Here is a 23,524-nt window from a genome sequence, read left to right as displayed (position 1 = left end):
AAAAAAAAAAAAAAAAAAAAAAAAAAAAAAAAAAAAAAAAAAAAAATCAAAGGCAGTTTGAATCCTTTAATTAATTTATTTTTTAAAAATATTTGTATGAATTAATATGATTAATTTATAAATAATAAATATTGTACTTATGTTTACAAATTATCCACGTTTAGAATGTCCAAGAGGCCCTACTTTATTAGGTGGACTCGTGAGTGGGATAACTCTCCAGAATAATCAGGACAAACACCAAAAGCTTGTTGTTAATAAAAATTATGATTATTTCCAAATAAAGCTTAAAGACTTCCTTTATTTCCCATACTAATAATAAATAATAAATAAATTATTAAATTTTAATTTAAAAAAAAAAACACCTGTATTTTATCTAAAATTAATATATCTTTAAATTTTTAAATAATATTTTTAAACTGAAAAAAAATTGTTAAATTTTATTACAAAAAAATATTTTTAATTTTAAAAGTTATTTAAAAAACTTTATTAAAAATATTAAAAAATGTGTTTAAACTTTTTTAAAAAATTAAAAAATATTTATATTGTTAGTATATTAATGCTAACATTAATAACTAAAAAAAGGTTTAAATAGATTTTATTATTAATATTCTTATAATTTAAGAGCTATAAGAGATAATTTATGAACATAGATGATTTTAATGTTAGTATTATTAATACGTATTTAAAATATGAGTATATTTTTTTAAAGATATTTTTAAAAGTTTAAAAGAATTATTAAAATATTTGAAAGTGAATATTTTTAAAATATAGAAAGTTTGGCAAAGACTTTCCTTGGTTACCAGTTTTCCGCCATTTTCATCATTTTTTTTCTAGAAAAACAAAATTCCCGCTGGAAATTTTACTTTCGTGATTTCAATTTTCAAGTGAATCACCAATGATTCTAATCTAACTATTAGGCGAAGGAGATTTGAAGCAGAAGAAATGGAAGGATAAAATCTGCAGAATGAAGAACGAAAGAGGTGAAACGGAGGGAAACTGAACCTGTAACTTCGAGGCCAAGCGGCGGTATTGTAAGAACTTGATTGTTTATGATTCTGATTATTCATCGATAAGCCGGAAGAATCCGATTCGTTTCCATTGTCTTCGCCATTGTCGAGTTCCTTTTCTAGATCTTCGTCGTCAGAACTTTCGATGTAAAAACTTCGGTCCGACACAGAGTTCTTCATTTTCTTATCAAAATTCAAATTCCTCCTTGTTGCAATTCGTTCCTTCAACTGAGAATTAATCAGTCTCAATCAAGTACACCACAAAGTACAGATCCAAAGCAGAGAGAAAAGATAGAGAAACAAAGTTTCAGATATAATTAAACACATGCCAATCCTTTTCCAGTAGCTTGAATCGCCGAAAACGGAATAACAAACAAATAAATAATCAGTGAAAACATCAGAATTAAGGCGCCAAAAACGTCGATCAAATCATGATTACCATTATTTAATCAATTTTTCCAAGTAGAATCCACGAAATCCGCCTAAAAATGACTGTAAAACGAGAAGCTACAAATTGACATCAATTCAAAATTATAATTCTAATCGTGTCTGAAAATCTGAAGTATCCGAACACTGTTTGGCTGCCGAGAAATTATACTTATAGGCTATGGTAAATAGAAAATGAATTGAAATTCGAACGCCAATCCGAAGTTCACGTAACTAAAAATGAAAAAACAAAAAACAGAAGCAAAATCACGTTCGATTTCACACAGATCACGAGCCCTACAGAAAGTTCAAGACAAGAAACGGCATTGAAAGAATCAAATCTGATAATGAAGTTTTGTGAAAAGCAAAAAAAGAGAGGGAAAAATGTCAAACCTGGGGAGAGAGAATCGTGAAGTCTGTCGATCCGTGCTTCTTCTTCCTTCTGTGGACTCTCTTTATTTCTGTTTTTCTCATGAATATTCTTTATAATTTCAGCCATTTTAATTTAGCTCGGGATTATTTGTACTTATTTCTTTTTTGGATAAGTTTATCCTAATTTAATATTTCAATTTCATTTCATAATTAATTAGAAAATAAGCATAATTTCTAAAAATTAAATAGATTTTTAAAAAAGAAACTAAATATGATGAATATAGTGTTTGCAGAAGTTCAATTTTTTTACTTTAAATATTATATATATATATATATATATATATATTGTAATTTACAAATATTTTTAAAATAGTTGAGTTTCAAAAACTAAAATAAATAATTATTATTTTAAAAAAAATTCTTAAGAATTTTAATATGAAAAGTGTAATAAAAAGGGTGGGAAAATAAACTCAATTCTAAAAAATTAAATAATTATTAAACCAGAAAACTACCATTTCTACTTTCAATTATTTATTTATATATATATATATATATATATAACTTTTATATATTTTCTATTAAAAAATACGTAAGAACATAGTTGTATTCCCATTTTATTTTTGTTTTCTTTTTCCATCCTCTCAAACTTACCAAATTTAAAATTAAAATTGTTTGCTTTTTTTCATCCTCTCACAACTTACCAAATTTAAAATTTATTTTTTATTTTCCAAATATTAGTTCATCTAAAACCCGACCACAAACTGTGATGTTACTTGTTTAGTTGTCATGTCCCGAAAGTTAACGGTTTCCTTGCGTGGTACCCGAACAAATATAATACGAATAAAACGTAATCCCTTTAAGTATTGTAATATAGCAAAACTATATAAATATGTAAATATTATAGATAAGTCTGAAAATGATTCGAACAGCAAAAATTAAGATAAAAATTAAGATGAAAATCGGAGTTTTGAAAGAATAAAACCAAAATAGAATAAAGGTAAACACGAGAGACTAAAATATCCTCATGTTCAAAGTTATTTGAGAGAATATGGATAAAAAATGAAAATACGACGAATTTACATCCTTTCGAAATTCACAAAGCTTGAAAATGGTATATTTGAGAACAGAGCTCTACATCAAATTTCTTCTTTAAATACAGAATTGCAACAGAATTGCAAGTGTATGCAAAGTTTACCTTGTTTCTTCCTTTTTATGCCTTTCTAGCCTGATGAGTGGAGAGAAACTGCAGTGTTGCTTGGCTTTGGAGTATTCTTCAAACAAATTCAGAACAACGCTGAAACAGAAGACGGATCGGATCAGCCCGGCTCGGCCGAACCTGTTCACGAACTATCGCGCAAAGTCGGGAAACTGAGTCCATCTTTTAGATGGCTGGCTGAAGTAGGCCATGCCCATTTCAGAATGTTTGGACCTAAGATCTGATAACAATATCAACACCCTAAATGAGTTGTGTCTTGGGTGTTTCATTCAGAACCCAGATGAGTTACCATATGAGTAGATCATAGATTCAATATTATCTACAAGATGTGACAAGAAAACTTCGAATTTTGGGTTATTACAAAGTCTTATTTGTCACATCTTATATTTTATTCGATGTGACGAGAAAAACTTGTAATACCCAACATCAGCAAGTTGAACACGGGAACATGTGTGTGCAGACAGACACATATGCAGTAAAAAAAGCATAAGTAGAAGACACCAACCAAGGTCGTGTTTTTATAAGCACCGACGTCGAACGGGTGCTGATAGCTCTGTCCAGACTTTCTAGCCAACCATGCTGCACGTATTCCTTCGTAATACTGATCGAAGAAACACGATTCTCACTCAATGATCGGAGGGGGGGAGAAACTCATGCTTATAAGTCCAAGTATCCAACTGTAGGAATCGATATCATACCTCTATAGTCGTCATATTTCGAACGATGAGGTAGATATGCCAGCCCAGAAGAGTTCCGAGCGTTGAGCTCAAGGAGATCATCATCACTGCACAAATAACCTAAAACATAAAAGTTAAGTAAATCTCTGGCCAGCAACGATACTTTAATGATCGACCTATGTCGGTCAGAATTTTTCTACTTTTAAGGCCTAGCTTGCACATATCTCGACTAGCGCCAATAACTTGAACCAATTCTCTCGACCATAGCCCGTTATTGACTCTCAGGCAGATCCAGATAGTCGTTACAGCAAAGGCATTTCAACGAAATAAGATTAACGCATACAGATGTGGGTTACATAATCAAACAACTTACATAGAAAATATTTACAGGAAGCATTCCCTCAAAATTCCAGTTCTTCTGAAATGCACATCTCATAATGATGAACTAAGCAACCAAAGCTCAAGCTATAAGCAAAAAAAAAAAAAAGATTTCTTGTTAAATGAAATGAACTAAACTGAAAAGGGCATACAGTGGAATATAAGCTTGCCAAAGTCCCGTACGAGACAAGGACGAAAAAGGACTTGTAGTTCCAATAACCAACACAGTTATTTATCCACAAACAATGATGATCCTGCATCCAGTTTAAGCCCATGTCAAACGGAGGAATAAACCATAGGCACTCAGTTTAACCATGTCTGAAACTAAGAGCAGAGTTCAATTGTTATGCTTTAGATACAACAAGACCTACCATCCTCAGAACACACTTTCTGCAGACTCGACAATGATGGGTCCTTGGAGGCTTGTAGGTGCTACACTTTTCACAATGCCTCACCTGTAAAGCCTGTCATTTAAGTCATGAATTTGTATCAATGACTCAAACACAATACAGAGTTCACAACTGAATTGATGTCTTATTTGCCTGTTGCACGTTAAATACTAAACACGGTGAAAGATTGTTTGTGGCTCCATGTCATAAAGGTGCCACCGGATTCTAGGTTCAGATTTTCTCGACAGAATAGTACCCTCGATATGAAGAAAGAGGGGATATGGGTACGGGTTATGATCAGACCGGATTGAAGGTCTATCGACAATATGTTGCTGACAAACCGATAGCAATGGACAAGGTAACGTATTTCCTCATTGACAGTGTCACTGAGCTTCAAAACTATATAGACTTTCGTCGATAAGGCAACGTATTTCCTCATTGTCCTAATTTATTCAAGGGTACTTGATAAATGTAGGATTAAAAGTTCAGAATTAAGATAGGATAAGCCCATGTGGTTTCTCTTCCATTAAATTCCTGTCCAATCACCATTTCATCCCTTGAAACCTTCGAATAATGTCACCCTCTAATGCATGCACTTATTAAACTAGCTCAAGATTGTGACTTAGGTCTTATGATACCATATATCGAGTCATAAAGTATTGTGCAACCTCTTCGGCTTGAACGATAAGGCTGTAAATGAAATTACATATTACCATCAAATATCCTTCAAGAAATTGACATATTAAGGAGCTCTACAAATAGAGGATTAATTGAACCTTCTTTGAGACCAATATAAGACAAAATAAATTATAATCAGGACAGAGATCCTTGGTTGGGATTTTGGCGGCTGTTCTGTTCCACTTTGAATATATCAATAAATCATATAATTCTATAGTATCTTATCTGTAGCCTTCAAATAAGAACAGAATGAAAATAACAAAGAAAACCTATTCATTTTATTCATAATATCCATTAACAAATACATCAGCCGATAAGAATTCTTTCCTGAACAAAGTGATCATCAATTCATCCAATAGAACTCCATAGTTCCATCCCTTGAAACTACACTAATATCAAATAAGGCTCGATAGCCATGTACCACAGTACGTGTAGTTGAACAAAGTGATCATCAATTCATCCAATTGAATTCCATAATTCCATTAAATTTGTTATTCTCCACTTGAAACCACATTGATACCAACTAAGGCTCAAAACCCACGTACCACAATGCGTGAAATTATCAAGACATCCCTAGACAGAGTCAATCAATCCAAAACGTTCAAAGAAGCAAATTCTATAAGTTCATAAATAGACAAAGAAACACAAAGCTGAGGTTTAAATAGAAACCTCGAATTCACATCATAGAATCAGAGAAAACAAACGAATCAAATTCGTACTAACTTACGGAAATCTTGGCATCGTGATCCGATCCGGCATTTTCTTCAACATCAGGCAAATAGGAAGATGGAACAGGACCTGCGTCGGTGAGAACACAAACGGCCAAAGAGAAAAGGCAGAGCGAAGCCAAGTAAGTGAAAATCAAAGAGCTAATCAAACCGGGAGAGGTGAACAAACCAATCCAATCCTCGATGAAAATGAACACCGTAATGTAATACACAAAACCTATCAACGATAGCACAGAAAATATGGGAACTGATAATAATCTCCTGATTTTCATCTGGGATTCAAGCAGAATTGGAGCGAAAACAGAGCCAGCTTCGCCATAGCGAGTATTCACAATTTTCAATATCCAGAAATGGGCCGTGTTTGGGCCTGGCGAAGCCCGGTCCGTGTTCCTAGCCCAATTTGCTTTTTCTATTTTTTCTTTTCTCAAAAACTCATAAATGATGGTTTGTTCTCCTCCCAAGAGGTCACAATCAACCCCCTTCGGGGCCCATCGTCCTCGATTGCACTCTTTTCTTCCTCCAATTGATGTGGGACCGCCCCCAAATCCAACTCATTTGGAGCCCAGCATTCTTACTGGCACACCACCTCGTGTCCACCCTCTTCGGGGAACAACGAGAAGGCTGGCACATCATCCGGTGTCCGGCTCTGATACCATTTGTAACGACCCATATCCACCGCTAGCAGATATTATCCTCTTTGGGTTTTTCCTTTCGGGCTTCCCCTCAACGCTTTAAAACGCGTCTGCTAGGGGAAGGTTTCCACACCCTTATAAATGGTGGTCTGTTCTCCTCCCAATCAAGGTGGGACATCACATCTTTACTTGACTTTTTAGCTCAAGTTGACTTCAACCTTGGGTCAAGGACATGTGTGAGGCTCGTCGAATTTTCTCCTACTGGCTGTCTCCAATTTATCCTTGAAATGTTCCTCCTTCGAATGAGACTCAGATGGTCTCATCATAAAAGGGAGGATCTTGGGAATATGGAATGCTTAATTCTAGTTGAATGTTCACGGGGAGGATTTACTTGCTTGAGTAGAGCTTTTCGATCGAATCTTGAAAACACATAAATTAGTAATAAAAACGTAAGATTTGGAAGCTTGGCTTTTGTGCATTAAATATCCTCCTTCCGATCTTTGAAAAACAAGACCGTTAAAGAAACACTAGACGAGAACTTATGTCATAATCATTATCAAATAATTTTGAATTGCCGATAGTATAGGTGTCTTAACCATTGATGCTCGGGTTGACGTTTTTCTCTCTCTACAATTAAATATTGCAAAAAGATGTCTGCATTATATTCATCGTAGTAAGGAAAATGACCGATTAGCTTTTTTCTCTCTAAATGAATAGTGATTATACGTCGTAACCGAGCTAAGGTTATAGAGCTAACTTCTTGACCGAGACTAAGATTATATACGTCGTAACCAGTTAAACTATACAAAAGTTAATAATTTTATTCTAAACTTCAAAAATCAAATTTACCCTCATTAAATTAGGTTAAAAAAAAAAGTTTAGAAACCCTAGTTGTTCGTTTCTCTTTCCTTCGTCGATCTATTACACATTGAATTCGGGATGTAAAGAGTACAGAATAATCTAATTTCTTTCCGTGCTTGATTTTGAAACGTTCTTAAAATTTTATCTATTCAAGTTTTAGAAACCCTCGTTCTTCCTTTCTCTTTCCTTCGTCAATCTATTACACGTTGAATTCGGAATGTGAAGAAAAAAATCTAAATTCTATCCTTGCTCGATTTTGAAATATTCTTAAAATTTTATCTATTCAAAACAGTAATCTTCCCGATCATGATTTCTCTTTTGTTCTAGTCACCCCAAAATACTAAATCGCTTTTATACTTGGTATAAAATAAAACATCGAGTAAATAAAAAAATAATCGAAATGGATGAAGAAATAGCGGGTTTCTTTAGGGTTTACAAAATTGGACATAAATGATATACTTGTGGTACAAATTGATTTTATTGAAGCCGGCAAATGTAAGATTATATATATATAGGGTTTTTTGAGGACGAAATTGTTGACACAGCCGATGTGGGACAAAAAAACAGCTGGAATTTGTGCTTCGTTTTCATGCCCATCTCTTCCCCAAAATTGCCAAACCCTAAAAAATGGGCATTCATGAGCTCAAAATCTCGAGACCCATTAGCTCAAATCAACAAAAAAACACAAAAAACCACCATGGATGAAGATTAGACCTCAAATTAAGCAAACCCAGATGAAAAAAACAATCAAAACTAAACAACAACAAGTTCATAGATTTTCACAAAAACACAAGAACTAACTTGAAATTTGAGACCTCCAAAACAAAATAGCCATTCAATGATTGCTAATGCAGCATCATCAAGATTCTCAATCAAATAATCTCGAGTAAACAAGAATCTTATTGTGAATCTTGATGATGCCGCACCAGCAAATTATGGCTGCGAAGAACACGAAGAACATGAAGAACAGGAGAGAGAGTTCTTCGCAATTAGGGAGAAGAAGAAGGGTTTGTGAGAAAAGGTTGGTGGGCTAAGGTGTATATATAATCATATTAGAGGGCTAAAAAATAAATAAAAAAAGTGGTAGGAGAGGTAAATTATCTAAAGAGGAAGGAGTTTAAATGAAAATTAATATATGAGCTGTTTCTTTCTCTTATAAGTCCAAGTCCTATATTACTTTCCAGCTCTATTGCCATACAGGTTAGGGCCACCTTGCTTCGTCAATTCTTCTTTTTTTAAAAGCCATATAATAATAAACCCTCCCTTTACTTTATCGGAACCGGAACTCCCGATCCGAATATCGTTCAATTCGTTAGAGACGTTAACTTTTTCGTAGTGGTATTATTTGTCAAATTTAAGCCAAAACCCTAGTGGGTTTTCTCTCGGTTTTGCTCGTAACCCGAGCATAGCTCATTCGGTCAAAAGATATCCATGTTTTTATAATGGTTCGATATGTTTCTATTCTAATGTGGGTTTGAGTTCGGTTTCTCTCAAAAGGGTCTCATATGTGTCTTTATGACTTCTATACTCATGATCTTCTCTGTATCTAGCGAACTCGAGACTTTTGGTCGAGTCATAGGGTTGAACTCTCATTCTCTACATTCGGAAGGTCTCGTACGTACAAAATGAAATGTTTGTCTTTATAACTTATATGGTCAATTGCTTCCTTTTACTGAGCAAACTCGAGAATTTAGGTCTATCAAGAAACGAGTATGACGACCTTCTTTAGAGGCTAAAGGTTTTGAATCTCTCCACTTCCATACCGTGTTCGGGTTGGTTTAATTTTGGTAATTATGCCGTCTATAAACTTTTTATGTTACATTTATATTGATGGACCACTTGAACTATGTAACGCCAATTAATGTGTATAATTAATTAAACTAAAGTTTTGAACCAAAATGGTCCATTATTTAAGGATAACGAGGCTTCTTTTCATTTATTAATTGATTCCTTCAATGAATTCGGTTGGTTGTTACATTTCTTTGAATTAAATGGATGGGGTATAGTTTACCACATAATTAAACATATTCAAATTAATTTCTTTGAACTTAGGTGCTAGCAAGCATAACGAATCACGTAGATAAAACCCTACCTATCAGCACGCTAATAGATAGGACAAGCGAAGCACGGTGGGATGCATGTCTGAGCGGTTGAAAGAATCGGTCTTGAAAATCGAAGACTTGATAGTAATATCGAGGGAGCGGTAGCGTCAACCTATACAAAGGGCAACTAGATGAATGGAAGACCGACCCGATTATCGTGAGCGTTGACAGGTCCTGGAGTGTTTTTTAAGGAAAAAGTATATTAGATATCTTTTGTAGCTCAACGGGTACGAGAGAAAATTTCCGTATCTTTAACTTCGTGGAGAGTATATGTTTTAATCCGCTAAAAACATTATATATTAACATTTATATTTTTTTAAAAAAATTAAATAATATAAACCTTTGTAAATGAGTAGTTCAGGCATCTCTTTTTTATTATTATTATTATTATATTAGAGGTTAATTTAAAAATAAAATTAAAAAAGGAAAAATAATGAATGAAAATGTGCATTTCTTTTAAAATTAAAAAAGAGAAAAATAAATTAATTAATATGGCCGGACATAACAAAGCAGGTGACATCTTTTATTTAACTTTAAAAAAATAAAAAAGACATATAAATGTTTCTATAATGGCCGACAACCTTGTACTCCTTTCTAACCTCTTTAATTTTTTTTTTTTTTAATTTTCTAATTCACATAATTGAGTAGTTAAAATATTTTTTTAATTAACATGAAATCAATTTCAACTAATATAAAGTTTATCATAACGTACGTGCAAGATAAATCCCGAGTAAGGGTTAAGAGCACTTTTTCTACCGTCAGATATATTTTACGCTCGAAAATATTATATTTTGAAGTTATATGAACCTATTTTTCAAAAAAAATTAAAAGATACAGAAGTGTCGGTTATGAACGTGTTTTTAACTCGAGAGCTAATTTAGCTCAAAAGAACTTATTACAGAGTGAAACTAAATGGTAAAAGTCAACTACCTAATGAATACTCTCGTCGAAAAACATACTTTTATAGAGCAGACGTTAGATTTTTATAATTTTAAAGTGATGCGGCGTTAACTTTTGGGAAATATTAAATAATATAATTTTTTTTAATTAATTTTTATAATCTAAGAGTGAGAAAGGAAATGGAAGTGGATTAGGGTTTAATGATCAAAGGAACATGCTACCTAGGACTCTTTTTAATTATTATTTTTTAATCAATTAAAATTCTTTAAATTAAATAATTAAGCTAATTGGGTTGAACATGCTCCTAGGATTCCTCTCCCCCACACGGTACGATTAATAAAACTATATAATTATAAAAAAAAATATGTAAATAATAATTTTTTAATTTAATATTATTGGATTAATTGTTTGGGCCCAAGTTGTAGGCCCAATTGTTTAAATGGACCAGACCAAGGGCAACCCGGTAATTTTTGTTGGTCTTGTCGGCCCAAGGCTCACTTCACAAACAAATATATGGGCTATCTTTGCTAATAATTTCTCTTAATTCAAAATTTTGGCCGTTTTTGGGTTGGTTGTTAAATTTTTGTAATGTTTGTGGCCTAAATTGTAATAAATTGAAAGTTTAGGAGGACAATGGAAATATTGAAAGTTTGAAGGTGTAATTATAACAACTCCACTAGCTCGAGAGTGTTGACTTTTTTTTTTTTTTTAATAAAAAAATGATTTTTTTAGTGAGAATTTATTATGATTACCATTTTTTAAAAGATTTGTTTAAATAATTATTAGATTATGTAGTGTAATTAATTTAATTTCTTTGGAAAATATAAATATATTATGAAATTAAATAATAATAAAAAAAAGACTTTTTAACCAAGCAAGACACAATATTTGAATCTTCCTTTTCCTTCACGAAATTTCATGGGAGTTTCTTTATTTATTTATTTATTTTATTATTATTATTTGGTTTTAACAATTAATTTATTGGTCCTTGCTTGCAAAAAAAAAAGGTTGGATTACTTGCAAATATAATCTAGAATGATAACTTAAAAAATAATAATAATAAATTAGTTTATAATGACTAAATTACCCTCGTAAAGATTAAAGGGTAATGGTTCGATATCGTTAATAAATACTTGTAGATATCTATTTGGCTCGGATAAGAAATTTAGTGTCGAGAATTTAATAGTTAGGAAGAGCTTACTGACGAGTATTTATGACCCATTTTAGGTCTTCAGAGATTCCTTTTCGAAATAGGGCAAAAAAGAAAAAGACTAGAACTGGGCTAAAATGAGATTACAAAGATCACTGCTCGTTGGATTCATATGAATTCGACCAAGGAACTTGAGCTTAAGCTTAAGTTTTCCTTTATCTCTCATGTTAGGACACTGTAACAACCCATGTTCTGGATTCGGTACCTGATGGCTCCGACGTTTTCCTATGACATGGTCATGTTACCCACTTCTTATTTTTTAAGAATGAAAGTTATCCCCACAAACCAACACAAGTCCTTTCAGCATACTCTGTCCTTACTCACGTGCATCATACAAAGATTTTTATAAGCTCATCCAACATAAAGTTGCTCGAAGCAAAATACACTTAACTATGAAGTTTTTATGATTGAGCCACCGAAAAAGAAACTACACATTCTTAGTATATGTAGTAACTTCATCGGTTCATTCATGTACCCTTCTTTAGTCTGTATCATAAAAAACTGTTAAAATTTCTAATTCTCCAATTTCCATTGTTGAAAAAAAAAAAAATACTACCAAAATTTATTATTCGGTAAAATGAAAAAAAAAATTGCATTCACATTTCATGAGAGAAAAAAAAAAGAAAAAATAAATAAAATAAAGCAAAGCTGTTCACACGTGCGGGGTGTGGGAGTTGGAAAGACATGGGCCCACAAGTTTGAGTGGTCAAAATTTGGATTCAAAAAAACCATAATTATAACCAAACAAAGAATATCTTTGAGCACTTTGATGCAAATCTTCGCTTGTTCTTCCATTATTTTTTTAATAACTCCATTTTTTTTCTTTTTATTATTAATTAATTAATTAATTTATTTATTTATTTATTATTATAACACCTTGCATCGAGGAGGATCTTGTCCAATTACCTTTCTACCCCCTCATTATCTGGTATGACGAGGGCAATATTGGGAATTCAATAATGAAAACTGAAAAGAAAAGAAATATTAGTTAATGAGGACTTGATGGATGTGAATGGGATTTAAAAAAAATTAAACCTATATTTAATTAAAATAATATTTAAATAATTTAATTCTGTTTATGATCACGCTCTCAATTTTATATGGAAATTGCATAAAACTCCACATTTTATAATATAAATTAATTAAGTCGTATTAAGCTTAATTAAAAAAAATATAGTATTTTTTTTTAAGTATTATTCATTTTTCATTGTGACAAGAATAAATTGTAGCAATAAAATTATTAAATTATAAAAATTTAGAATTTAATTGGATATAATTATTAGTGGAAGGTTTTTAAGATTTGGGTCTAAAAAATTAAAATTAAAATCTAAATTATTTTAATTAGGAAATGAATTAAGTGATTTTGAAATTAATTTTTTTTAATAATATTCAAATACTTTTAATAATTTAAAATCATTTTTTTAATGCGTAAAATAAAAAAATAAATGATTTTTTGACCGACGCGGTGTATTTCCTTGGTAGTAGAGTTTATATACGTTAGGGTTCATAAGATTTTTCACATTTTTCAAAAAATAATTTTTAATTTCATCCCTCCTTAGACCGACCGTGTCCAAGTACCCATACAATGAACACCAATTTTATATATATATATATATATATATATATATATATATATATATATAAATCAATTAGTCGCCATCATCATAGCATAGTCCACAATGGAATCGATCTTGTATGTATCGAACATTTACACTCTTTTATGTTTACACCCCATTATAAAAAATAACCAATTCTGTAATGTCTCAAATTCACTGTTAACAGATATTGTCCTCTTGGTCATTCTCTTTTTCGGACTTCCATTCGAGGCTTTAAAGTCTGTTAAGAGAAGGTTTCCACACTCTTATAAAAGGTGTTTTCTTCTGACCCGTGGGACATATTTAGATTATTATTTTTTAATTCTCTCTTAGCAGATATTGTTCTTTTTGCCTTTTTCGTTTTCGGGTTTTCACCTTGAGGCTTTAAAGTCGGTTAGGGCAAGGTTTCCACACTGTTATAAAAAGTGTTTTGTTCTCCTCTCCCGACCCACGTGAGACGTATTTAGATTATTATTTTTTATGAAAATCTCGAGAAAAAAAAAAGATTTTTAATAATAAAAAAAGGCTTATTTTCTCCAAAACCCATGTGTTAGTAGTATAAAGTCTCCCCCTCAGAGCTCCAAAACCCTCCCTCCATCTCTCTCTCTCTCTCTCTCTCTCTCTTAACTTTCTCTCTCTAAAACCCATATTTGTGGAAGAACAGAGAAGGGCATTTTCGGAATTAAAGGCAAAAAAGATGATGGAAGAAAGAAGAAGGCTGTGCAAGAGGGAAGTGAGAGGCTCATCGTCTTCAACCTGCTGCAGTAGTAGGAGGAGGAGATCGGGAACGGCGTCGTTTAAGCAGAGATGCAGTTTACTTGTTAAGGAACAGAGAGCAAGGTTTTACATCCTTCGCCGATGTGTCGTCATGCTCGTCTGCTGGCATTACTACGCCGACCCTTAACCCTTTTTTTATTATTTTTTTTAAATTAATCTTATTTTTCTGTATATATAAATATTTTTGAACAATTTTAGGGTTTTTTTTCTCTTTTTCTGAATTAATATTTACTTAATTATTGTGAAAAATCGAAAAAGTTAAATCAATGGAATTATTCAATTTTATTCACAATTAAGCTAATCATAATAATATAAATTAAAGTGAAATTAAAGTGAAATTAAAATTTCAAAATTTTCAATTAGAGAAAAATAGTTATTTATTCAATTTTAATTTTATTTTATTGGGAAATTAATTTTATAATGGGACTGTGAACCGACAAGAAGAATCCTTGGAACAGCGAGCCAGGCATTGAACCGAAAAATACTCGAATCGAACCGCTATTGGACCCACACTAAACCCATTTCCAAGGCCCACTTTATTTAATTACTTTCCACAAATATAGTTTTTTTTTTAATTATTTCGTTACAAAATCAAACCATTTTTCGCCTCCTCGTATTTAAAATATGGTTGAAATATAATATTCTGCCTTAGTTATTTATTTTTTTTTCAGTTTAATTATTAAATAATTTGAATATTTGAATAACCAACTAGACAGACTCCGATGCTTAGTTTTGATTGATATGAGTGAGGCTCGTTGAAGTTATCTCTTCCAAATGGGACAAGAATATTTATATATCTCATAATTAGGGTTTTGGTGGATTCCTCGTAGAGTTAGGATCAACGTGAACCAAATCAGGGTTTGGATCGAGATTCCACGGATCTTAGGAACGTTGAGCGAGACTTTTCACGGTGGGTCAACCATGGACGTGGGATTCGACCAAGCTTCTTTTCTTCTCTCCTCGTTTCTTGTTCTCCTTTAGTTCGTTCTAACTCACTTAGGTTTTTTTTTTTTTTTACTTTATTTGGCCCTTATTACACGTGCCTAACTAAAATGGAAGTACAGAAAATTAGTAAAGGTAAGCAGTTGGGAGGAAACCCTAACTAAAATGGAAATCTATCTTTAGTAGATGCGTTTTAAAACTTTGAGTGGAAGTTCAAAAGGGAAAGTCGAAGGAGGAAAATATCTGCTATCAGTGGGCTTGGACTATTACAAATGGTATCAGAGCCAAGTTCGGGACGGTGTGCTAACGAGGATGCTGGGCCCCACGAGAGACGCGTTTTGAAAAGTTTAAATAGAACAATATCTACTAACAGTGGATTTAAAATTGTTACGGTGATACCGAAAGGAGAGGATATGGAAGGACCCATTTGTTTCGGAATGAACTGAAGGAGTAGTGTCCCCTGAAAAGTGGGATGGTCTAATCAACAAATCCCAAACACCACACCTCATTAATCAAGCTTTTTGAACTTGCATGGCCAAGGAAATGCCAATGCCAATGCCAATGCCTCTCTCTTTCATTCAACCTTTTGTCTTTGTTTGCCTTTTCAACCCGGTCATCAAATAGTTTGTCTATGTTTGCTTAGATGTTCTAATAGATATGACCCGTCACCAAAATCATGTCTATACTGACAAAGACTAAAATGTCCCAAAATGTACTGTATGAAGATGTCACTTCTTCCTGCCGAAGTTATAAGCTATCAAAGTTGTTGTTATTCTTTCATATTATTTTCATCGCATTTTCTCACTCACGTTTTCTAAAACATCTTTCTCAAACATGACTCGAGATTCGAGCATAATTCTACGTTGTCTGTGAAATTCAAATTTCTCATGGCTGACTAGTTCCCCGAGTTGAAACGAGTGCTGCACAACTGGTGATCCACTGTTGCAAGAGTCTGATTGTGCCAAAAACTTTTTAGCTAGCATAATCTCTTCCAACCAAAATAGAAAATAAAAAATTTTTAGATCTCACAATATTCAACGGTTCACGAAGTACACACGTCATCAAATCCCAATCTACAAAAGATCAAGAACAGTTAGAACATTCAAAACACTCCCACAGTTTGAAGATTGGGTTTTGAAAAGATTTGAAGATTGCAATCAAAAAAGCAAGTTTGTCCAAATTGTTTGAGCTTACTATGACCCATTTTTTCCTTATCCTTTAGATGTTGTTGTCCCCTAAATTAAAGGAAGTTGGATTGTCCACTCGACCTTGTCTGCGTCGTCTCTCTCTCTCTCTCTCTCTCTCTCGTTGTCAAACCCTAATTTCCCGTGTTCGATGTGGAGCCAAAACTTCTCGTGATGTGACTCGAGTTCTTACACGTTCTAAACACAACATATTATAGATAGAAAGTTGTCAAATTCTTGATTTTCATCATTGTCGTGTGAGTTCGAGCTTGGATCTTCTCTCTCACTCTCGGTACAGTGTTTGGGGTGTTCGGGGGTAGGACTGGACTAGGTTAGGACTTTTTTAAACTTAACCCAATTTGTGGCCTGAGTTCTTATACGTTCTAAACGCGACATGTTATAGATAGTAAGTTGTCAAATTCTTGATTTTCATCATTGTCGTGTAAGTTCGAGCTTGAATCTTCTCTCTCACGCTCGGTACAGCGTTAGGGGTGTTCGTGGGTAGGGTTGGACTCGGTTAGAACTTTTTTAAACTTATCCAATCGTACTGGTTGAGTTGGGTTTTAAGTCATCAGCTTCTTTCAAACCATTTAGTTTTTCATGGCCGTAAATAAACCTATATTGTTATGTCATATTTCTTACTATTTTCCTGACTTTACTAAGAACGTAAATTTTAACGTCGATATGACTAGAGGACATATGAGTTGACAAGACAATGCTACTTCCTAGGTCTAAACAAGTTAAATGCATCAGTTGGTCGATTTTCACACATCAAACAAGAAATTGAGCGTCGTATTCACATCAAACAAAAGCTTAGTTTATCTTCTAAAGCAATGAAGCACGTCGTACTCGTCAATAAGTTATGATCCATATATTTCCAGGTCAAACTCTATCGAAACAGTATAAGATAAGCTTATCTACATGAAAGTAGGCTTATCTTCCATCAATAATAGACGTTTTAAAAGAGGAAACAACTAATCTAAAGTGGACGGGTTCAAATTTTCTAACGAAACAAAAACCAACCAAATTTATGTGGTTTAGAAAACTTTCAATAAATAATTTATGTGCGACAAACTTGTCATGGCCATGTACTCGGGCCTTCAATTTCAAGATTAAGGGATAAAATATTTATTATTTTCTCGGGCTGAGTCGAGTCGAGACATTTTTCAAGTAACCCTCGTTAAATAATGAACCTAACCCAACCGAACCAAACTATAAAATATTGGAGGGGATTAGTTGGGAGGGTTGGAGTCATGTATTTAATTTTTTTATTTTTGTATAAAAATAAAATGTGGAGGGGTAAAATATTTTTGAATTAAAAATTACATCTAAAATTTTATTTTTTAACCGTTGAATTAAATAAAATTATAATATTTAGCTCGTGTGTTTTTTATTTGTATAGGATTAAATTAATTAATTAATTAATTATATTATATTATATTATTAATTTTTTAGAAAATGAAATTATGATAAAAATGGGGCGTTTTTAAATCATTGTGTTTTAGGAGGTATTTTATTTTTAAGGAAAATAAAATAAAATAAAATAAAATAAAAGGAATCACCTACGACCTATGTGGAAGTTCGGCCCATTTGGCCCATTTGGCCCATTTGGCTTACCTTTTCTTCGGCGTATCGGGTTCGGTTCGGGTCTTGTGAATCCGACATGTCGTTTTGATTCGGGCCGAGACGATGTCGTTCGCCTTCGCCATTCAATTGAAAGTTGAGTTGAGAAATATTGGGAAAACTTTGACAGCCATTAACGAACCAGTCCCGAGGGCGCAAGTTTCTTCTTCTCTTTTGCAGAAAATTGCTCAGTAGACTCCAAGAAAGTTCAATTAACAGCAAATTGCTTGGCTCGGGTATTTCATATACCCTTGATCGCAATGGGTTGCTCCTCCTCTGTCCCAGGTATTTTCAATTCTCGAATTTCGTTGCTTCAGCTTTTTTTAGGGGTTTTCGATTCTTTATTGGTCTATATAAGTCTGATCAAAGAGTGTATTGAAAATTGAAGAGGTTGATTGCTTGGTTAGTTCTACGTTGTTAATTATGAAGTTCTCTTGGTTCCTTGATTATTATTATCTTTGTTGTTTCGTTAATGGGGACATTAGGGTTCGGTGGGTTTTATCTTAGGTATCTTTCAATTTTTTACTTTTTCTGATGGGATTTTATGTCGAGTTTGTTGATTTTTGAGGAGTTTATTGTACAGACAGAGCTTCTGGGCCATCGGGTGGGGTTAATCCAGAGAATAGTGCAGCTGATTCAAAGAATTTGCGCGTCAAGGTATTTAAGAAGCTACCAAATGGCTGCCTGTTCTTATGCTTTTGCTTTGAATTTATGATTTTTGAAGTTACAGATATGCCAATACGTCAGATAAGTGCTTGCTTAGAAAGCTTAAAAGTTTTTATGATATCTTATGCAGCTTGTCCTGCTGGGTGATTCTGGCGTTGGTAAAAGCTGTATTGTTCTTCGCTTTGTTCGTGGTCAGTTTGATCCAACGTCTAAGGTCAGGATTATATTACAGTCCATAAATTCTTAAAATAAATTGATGCTTGAAACGAAAAATTTATGTCTTGATCATTTCATTCCCAAAGTGATTACAATCTTTTGATTAGAAATGTTTGTTGAGAAAATTCAGGTAACTGTTGGGGCATCATTCCTGTCACAAACGATTGCTTTACAGGATTCTACAACAGTGAAGTTTGAAATATGGGACACTGCTGGGCAAGAGAGGTAGGATTATCTAAATCTCTAGTAGCTTATCCTCTATGGTGTATTTTTTAACTTCTAGCTAGCAAGCAACAATATTGTGATTGGTTGTGAGATCCCACATTGGTTGGAAAGGGGAACGAAACATCCCTTATAAGAGTGTGGAAACCTCTCCATAGTAAATGCATTTTAAAACATTGAGGAGAAGCCTAGAAGGAAAAGTCCAAAGAGGACAATATCTACTAGCAATGAGCTTGAGATGTTACAAATGGTATTAGAGCCAGACACTAAGCGGTGTGCCATCGAGGACGCTGGCCCCCAAGGGGGGTGGATTGTGAGATCCCACTTTGGTTGGAGAGGGGAGCAAAGCATTCCTTATAAGGGTTTAGAAACCTCTCTCTAGTAGACGCGTTTTAAAACCTTGAGGAGAAGTCCAAAAGGGAAAGACCAAAGAGGACTATCTGCTGACAGGGGATTGGGCTATGGATTGGACTATTACATTGGTAGACCTTATCTAGTTTGATTCATGTTTACCGGAGCTATTTTTGCTAGATGTTATCAATGTTGTTCTCTCTTGATTTAGGTATGCTGCATTAGCTCCACTTTACTATCGAGGTGCGGCAGTTGCAGTTATCGTATATGATATAACAAGCTCTGATTCCTTTGCCAAAGCTCAATATTGGGTTAAGGTATGTTTTAAAATGATAAATTAGATTTTGTACAAATGTACTATATTTCCTGCTTTCATAGCCATTATGCCGAAAGGAAGCGAAACCTGTGAGGCAATTCCTCATTAATTGAGCTGCTACTCACTAGTGGCCAAATATGAAACGAATGGAATTCTTTTTAATCTATGGATAGATCACCAGATAACTACATGTTTCGCTACTTATCTGTTCCCTTGTAAGTGTTACAGGCAATATGATTATGATGTGTGCTTATTAAAATTCTGGTTAACCTTGCGCTACTCTTTTAAGAAAATTGTGGATAACCTTGTCGACCTTGTGTTACATCTTTGCCTCTTGATAAGCATTCATTTCTTTTTATGGGACTTCTTTGTTAATCAATTTCCAACAAAAAGAGTGCTGTTATGGAAGTTTCCATTGGAGACAATACAGTTTTTCATTATACCTTTTCTGGCTTCAAATCAATGAATGCTGATCATGTTAACAAAGTACAGTCCTATTTTGAGTAAAAAATCATAGAAAAGGGGCTTGTTTGAATGTAAGCCATGATTTTTCAAGAGGGAAAAACCTAAACAATGCATTAATGTGTTTGTTTTGAGCTGGTTATCCTTTAATGAATCACAATCTTCACGATTCGTATTGGACACTTACAGGAGCTGCAAAAGCATGGAAGCCCTGATATCATTTTGGCATTGGTCGGTAACAAAGCTGATCTCCAAGAGAAAAGGAAAGTATCCGTTCAGGTAAATTCAGTGTTATTTGATCAAATGCGTTTTTCTTCTCCAATCTTCTCCAATCTTCTCCATTTATCCTTTTTTACTTTGTTTTGTTTTTTACAAAATGGGCAGTATTTAAAATTCACTAATTTGAGATAATTATGCCTCAATTTTGAAGGATGGGACTGAGTATGCAGAGAAGAATGGAATGTTCTTTATTGAGACATCTGCTAAGACTGCAGATAACATAAATGAGCTGTTTGAGGTATTCCTGATTGTACCTTTTATTATCACTTTCATAATTGCCTTTTTGAGGTAGACCATTGTGTATAGCTATTTTTGTGATATCCACTGTAGGCAGAGTAGTATTAAACAGTTCTATTTTTTTCTGCCGCCCGTGTTTTTATAGTGCATGTGAATGATATTTGAATATTGCTGAGTGTTGTTTAATTCATTTTCATAACCAGTAAACTTAATGATTTTCGTTGTAGTCGACCAATTCTCTATTGGTGACAGTGTTGAACTCCTTTAGGTGTGAAGTTGGAACGTTCTTTCACCCCAGCTGTTTGCTGGTGGTTGGTTGTGTCTAACATTATTCTATCTCCATAAAGTGTCGAATCGGTTTTTGTGCTGTCTGAACGTTCATCTTAGGTTTCTATTGGTGATTCTATATTGTCATGATTGATCAATACCACCCTTAAAGTTGCGGCTGTTTACTTATGTTTTCTCATATGAATCTCTTGTCTTCAACTCCGTCATTATATATTGAACATAAGCAAAAGACATCATGAATTGTTCCGTAATAAAACCTGTTGTTGTTGTTGATACTTTGTTCTCGGTTTCTTCTTCCATAACTCGAGCTCGGAGGAGGAAGATACTTTGTATATGGATTCATGAAAGTATCTGAGTGCTCGAGCATTCATTCAATATTATATTGAATGGATAATTGACTTTTTTTTAATCTTAAAAAAAGGAACTTTATTCTTCTCGATAAGCTCTAGCATGTAATAGGTCATCCCATCTAGAAACGATGCTGAGTCAAGAGCATCTTCATTCCTATATAATATAAACTGGTGAATGTAAGAATTCACAGTAGATCATGTCCTTCAAGTCGCACGTTGCATTCTACCCTGTCAAATATAGATTTTTTCTTTCGACAAGGAATTATTCCACCACCATCAGAATAAAGGTTCTGCGGTGCTACACCATAAATTTGACCCCTTCACCTGTTCCCGCTTATGTATATAGGATATTTTAAGAGGTGAACATCTGGATGAACAAGTATAACAATTTCGATTGGAAATTTTCCGACTGTTAGCTCTTCGCTGATTTGTTGTTTATTGTTTGTTGGATTCGAATGCTTTTTGCCCACAGTCGAATTTGTCTGTGGTGCATGTTTTATTGTACGTCCCTCCCTCTCTCTAATTTGTGCTTCTTCTAGACGCTTTATGAAACAGCAAATAATTTGGATTAAAGAAAAAAATAATGTCATGGTCCTTTTTGTTCATATCTTCTTTTCCTTTGATTACATACTTTCCCTGCTTGAATTATGTGATGATGTTCCATAGTTGTCGTGCTCACTCGATGAGACCCTAGTTTGTTTCCATCTAAAGTTTCTCTTGGAATGTACTTCACTCGTCGTCTCGAGAGGGGGCGATAAAGATCCATGGCTTTGTAGATTCCTTCGACTGTTTCAGTTCAAATACATTTCGAGTTCAACCATTTCTTCTCTATTTGGTTTGACAGGAGATTGCGAAGCGATTGCCACGACCCACTTCATCATGATCGGAACTCAGCTGCGACATGAATTATTTTATCAGCCGAAGCTTATTTTACAAAAAACAAAAAAAAAAAACAAAACAGCTTGCCCCCGTGTGATCCGTGTATAGTTTTGGTGAGTCGGGCAGTGTTCGGCTTTGTTATTTGCTTTGGCTTGTTGGTATTTTCAGTCTGAAGTGTAACGTTAAAACAGAGATGAAAATGGTGAAAGATTCGTTCCCCTTTAAACCATATGCTGCATTTATAGACTATGTTTGGTGTGACGGATAGAAACATTACTTGGGTTTCTCCTTAAATAACCAAAAAACAATATGAAAAGTTTAATTCGATGCCTAGAATATTCAAAACTCCAGATGCCTTTCACCGGTTGATCAGGTCAACCTTGCAATTATTTATTTAACAATCTCTTCTATATCTATTATTAATTTGTTTAATCTAGCTTTAAATTTGCTAATATAATTTGGTTCTTAGTTTTAATTTATACCTATATAGTTTTTTTAGTTTCAATTGAATATATATATAATTTAGTTATAAACCGTCTTTTGTTCCTTTGGGATCTTGACGTTTCCATGGTTCGTGAAAATACAACAAAACTCATTATTGGTTGCATTTTTGCACGAGATAATAAAGAGAATTTTATCTATCAATGAACTAGCGAATCGACGGACTGAAAATCTTTGTGTCACGGGTTCAAATCTCATCCCTTTGATCTTTGCTGCTAGATGTGCTTGACGGTCCCCCATAGAACACTCACTTGGTTCGAAAAGTTTGAATGGATGGCAAAGCGCAGGTGACAAGCAATTATATGGATAGGATGCGTCTTTCCTCTTGAAAGCTATATCTTGACATGAATGCTTTTAAGATGCCTTTAACGACGAATCGATCAGGTAATAGTTCTTAGAAAAAAAAAACATTAATTGCCTATCTAATTTATTTATTATGTTTTAAATGTAAAATTGCCCTGTAATATTCCTCCATAGTCCCATCTTTTAAGTTTTATTCATATATTTATGTCTTTTCCATCTTTTTATTTTATTTTATTATATTCCTTATTTTAAGGCTACCTATACTTTCATTATATATTTATTTGATTTTTTTTAATCACACTATTCTTCATCTTCTAATAAATATTTAAATTCATCCCTTTTTATAATAATAATAAAAATAATAATAAGAGTGAAATACATATTTTATTTTAAACTTTCTAATAAAAATTTCCCCCATAAAGTAGCTTATAATAATATTAAAAAGACTAACAAATTGATATAAATAATAAAATAATAAAATTTGAAAATTCCAATTTTATTATAATTCTAAATTTGTAGTTTGTGAATTTTAACATTTATCGATAATAACAAAATTATATTCAAAATAAGTTTAAACCCACGGAAAACATCACTTGAATTATAATATATATATTTAATTTAGAAATTAGTTAAAAATAAATAAATAAAAAAGAGAAAATAAAATTTCATTGCATGCTTATCACGATAATATATTCCTTTTCTCTTTATATTTTATTTTATTTTATTTATATTTATTTTCATAAATTCATTACGAGTC

The 23,524-nt window shown here is 33.1% G+C and overlaps 3 protein-coding genes across 5 annotated transcripts in view; 1 reads left to right on the top strand and 2 right to left on the bottom strand.

Annotated features, from left to right (window-relative positions):
• LOC111459494 (amino acid transporter AVT1C-like) overlaps window positions 1-1,929 on the bottom strand; it is a 14,054-nt gene extending 12,125 nt beyond the window's left edge. For both annotated transcript variants that reach the window (XM_023102437.1, XM_023102429.1), the window contains exons 1-2: window positions 1,827-1,929; window positions 1,003-1,235 (exon numbers count right to left, since the gene is read on the bottom strand). In XM_023102437.1, coding sequence (XP_022958205.1) covers window positions 1,003-1,235; window positions 1,827-1,907 — 314 coding nt within the window. In that variant the 5' untranslated portion in view covers window positions 1,908-1,929. The remainder of the gene's footprint in view (window positions 1-1,002; window positions 1,236-1,826) is intronic.
• Window positions 1,930-2,856: 927 nt separating this feature from the next.
• On the bottom strand, window positions 2,857-6,165 carry LOC111455455 (probable protein S-acyltransferase 15). Of its 2 annotated transcripts, none has more exons than XM_023097151.1 (7): window positions 5,871-6,165; window positions 4,448-4,540; window positions 4,229-4,330; window positions 4,072-4,143; window positions 3,720-3,818; window positions 3,527-3,622; window positions 2,857-3,241 (listed from the first exon to the last, which is right to left on the bottom strand). In XM_023097151.1, exons 1-7 carry the CDS (start codon window positions 6,141-6,143, stop codon window positions 3,146-3,148), a joined length of 831 nt encoding a protein of 276 aa, XP_022952919.1. In that variant the 5' UTR covers window positions 6,144-6,165; the 3' UTR covers window positions 2,857-3,145. The 2 variants fall into 2 exon arrangements, with proteins under 2 accessions (XP_022952919.1, XP_022952929.1); XM_023097161.1 differs by lacking the exon at window positions 5,871-6,165 and adding an exon at window positions 4,722-5,855.
• An 11,619-nt stretch (window positions 6,166-17,784) lies between these two features.
• LOC111457920 (ras-related protein RABF1-like) lies at window positions 17,785-22,230 on the top strand. The gene is made up of 8 exons (XM_023100376.1): window positions 17,785-17,982; window positions 18,281-18,354; window positions 18,494-18,577; window positions 18,710-18,804; window positions 19,364-19,469; window positions 20,120-20,209; window positions 20,361-20,447; window positions 21,929-22,230. The coding sequence occupies exons 1-8, from the start codon at window positions 17,958-17,960 to the stop codon at window positions 21,965-21,967; spliced, it is 600 nt and encodes a 199-aa protein (XP_022956144.1). The 5' UTR covers window positions 17,785-17,957; the 3' UTR covers window positions 21,968-22,230.
• Window positions 22,231-23,524: the final 1,294 nt, after the last annotated feature.

This window comes from Cucurbita moschata, unplaced genomic scaffold (assembly GCF_002738365.1).
Source record: "Cucurbita moschata cultivar Rifu unplaced genomic scaffold, Cmos_1.0 Cmo_Scf00002, whole genome shotgun sequence".
NCBI classification, from domain to species: domain Eukaryota; kingdom Viridiplantae; phylum Streptophyta; class Magnoliopsida; order Cucurbitales; family Cucurbitaceae; genus Cucurbita; species Cucurbita moschata.
This window is presented reverse-complemented; position numbering and strand designations above follow the sequence as displayed.

Coding starts and splice junctions, on each gene's coding strand:
- LOC111457920 (XM_023100376.1), top strand. CDS start 17,958: ATGGGTTGCTCCTCCTCTGTCCCAG. Junction 19,470..20,119: donor AAGCTCAATATTGGGTTAAG/GTATGTTTTAAA, acceptor GGACACTTACAG/GAGCTGCAAAAGCATGGAAG. Junction 20,448..21,928: donor ACATAAATGAGCTGTTTGAG/GTATTCCTGATT, acceptor TTGGTTTGACAG/GAGATTGCGAAGCGATTGCC.
- LOC111455455 (XM_023097151.1), bottom strand. CDS start 6,143: ATGAAAATCAGGAGATTATTATCAGTTCCCATATTTTCTGTGCTATCG. Junction 4,541..5,870: donor ATCACGATGCCAAGATTTCC/GTAAGTTAGTAC, acceptor CTTAAATGACAG/GCTTTACAGGTGAGGCATTG. Junction 3,819..4,071: donor TTCCTGTAAATATTTTCTAT/GTAAGTTGTTTG, acceptor TTTATGTTTTAG/GTTATTTGTGCAGTGATGAT.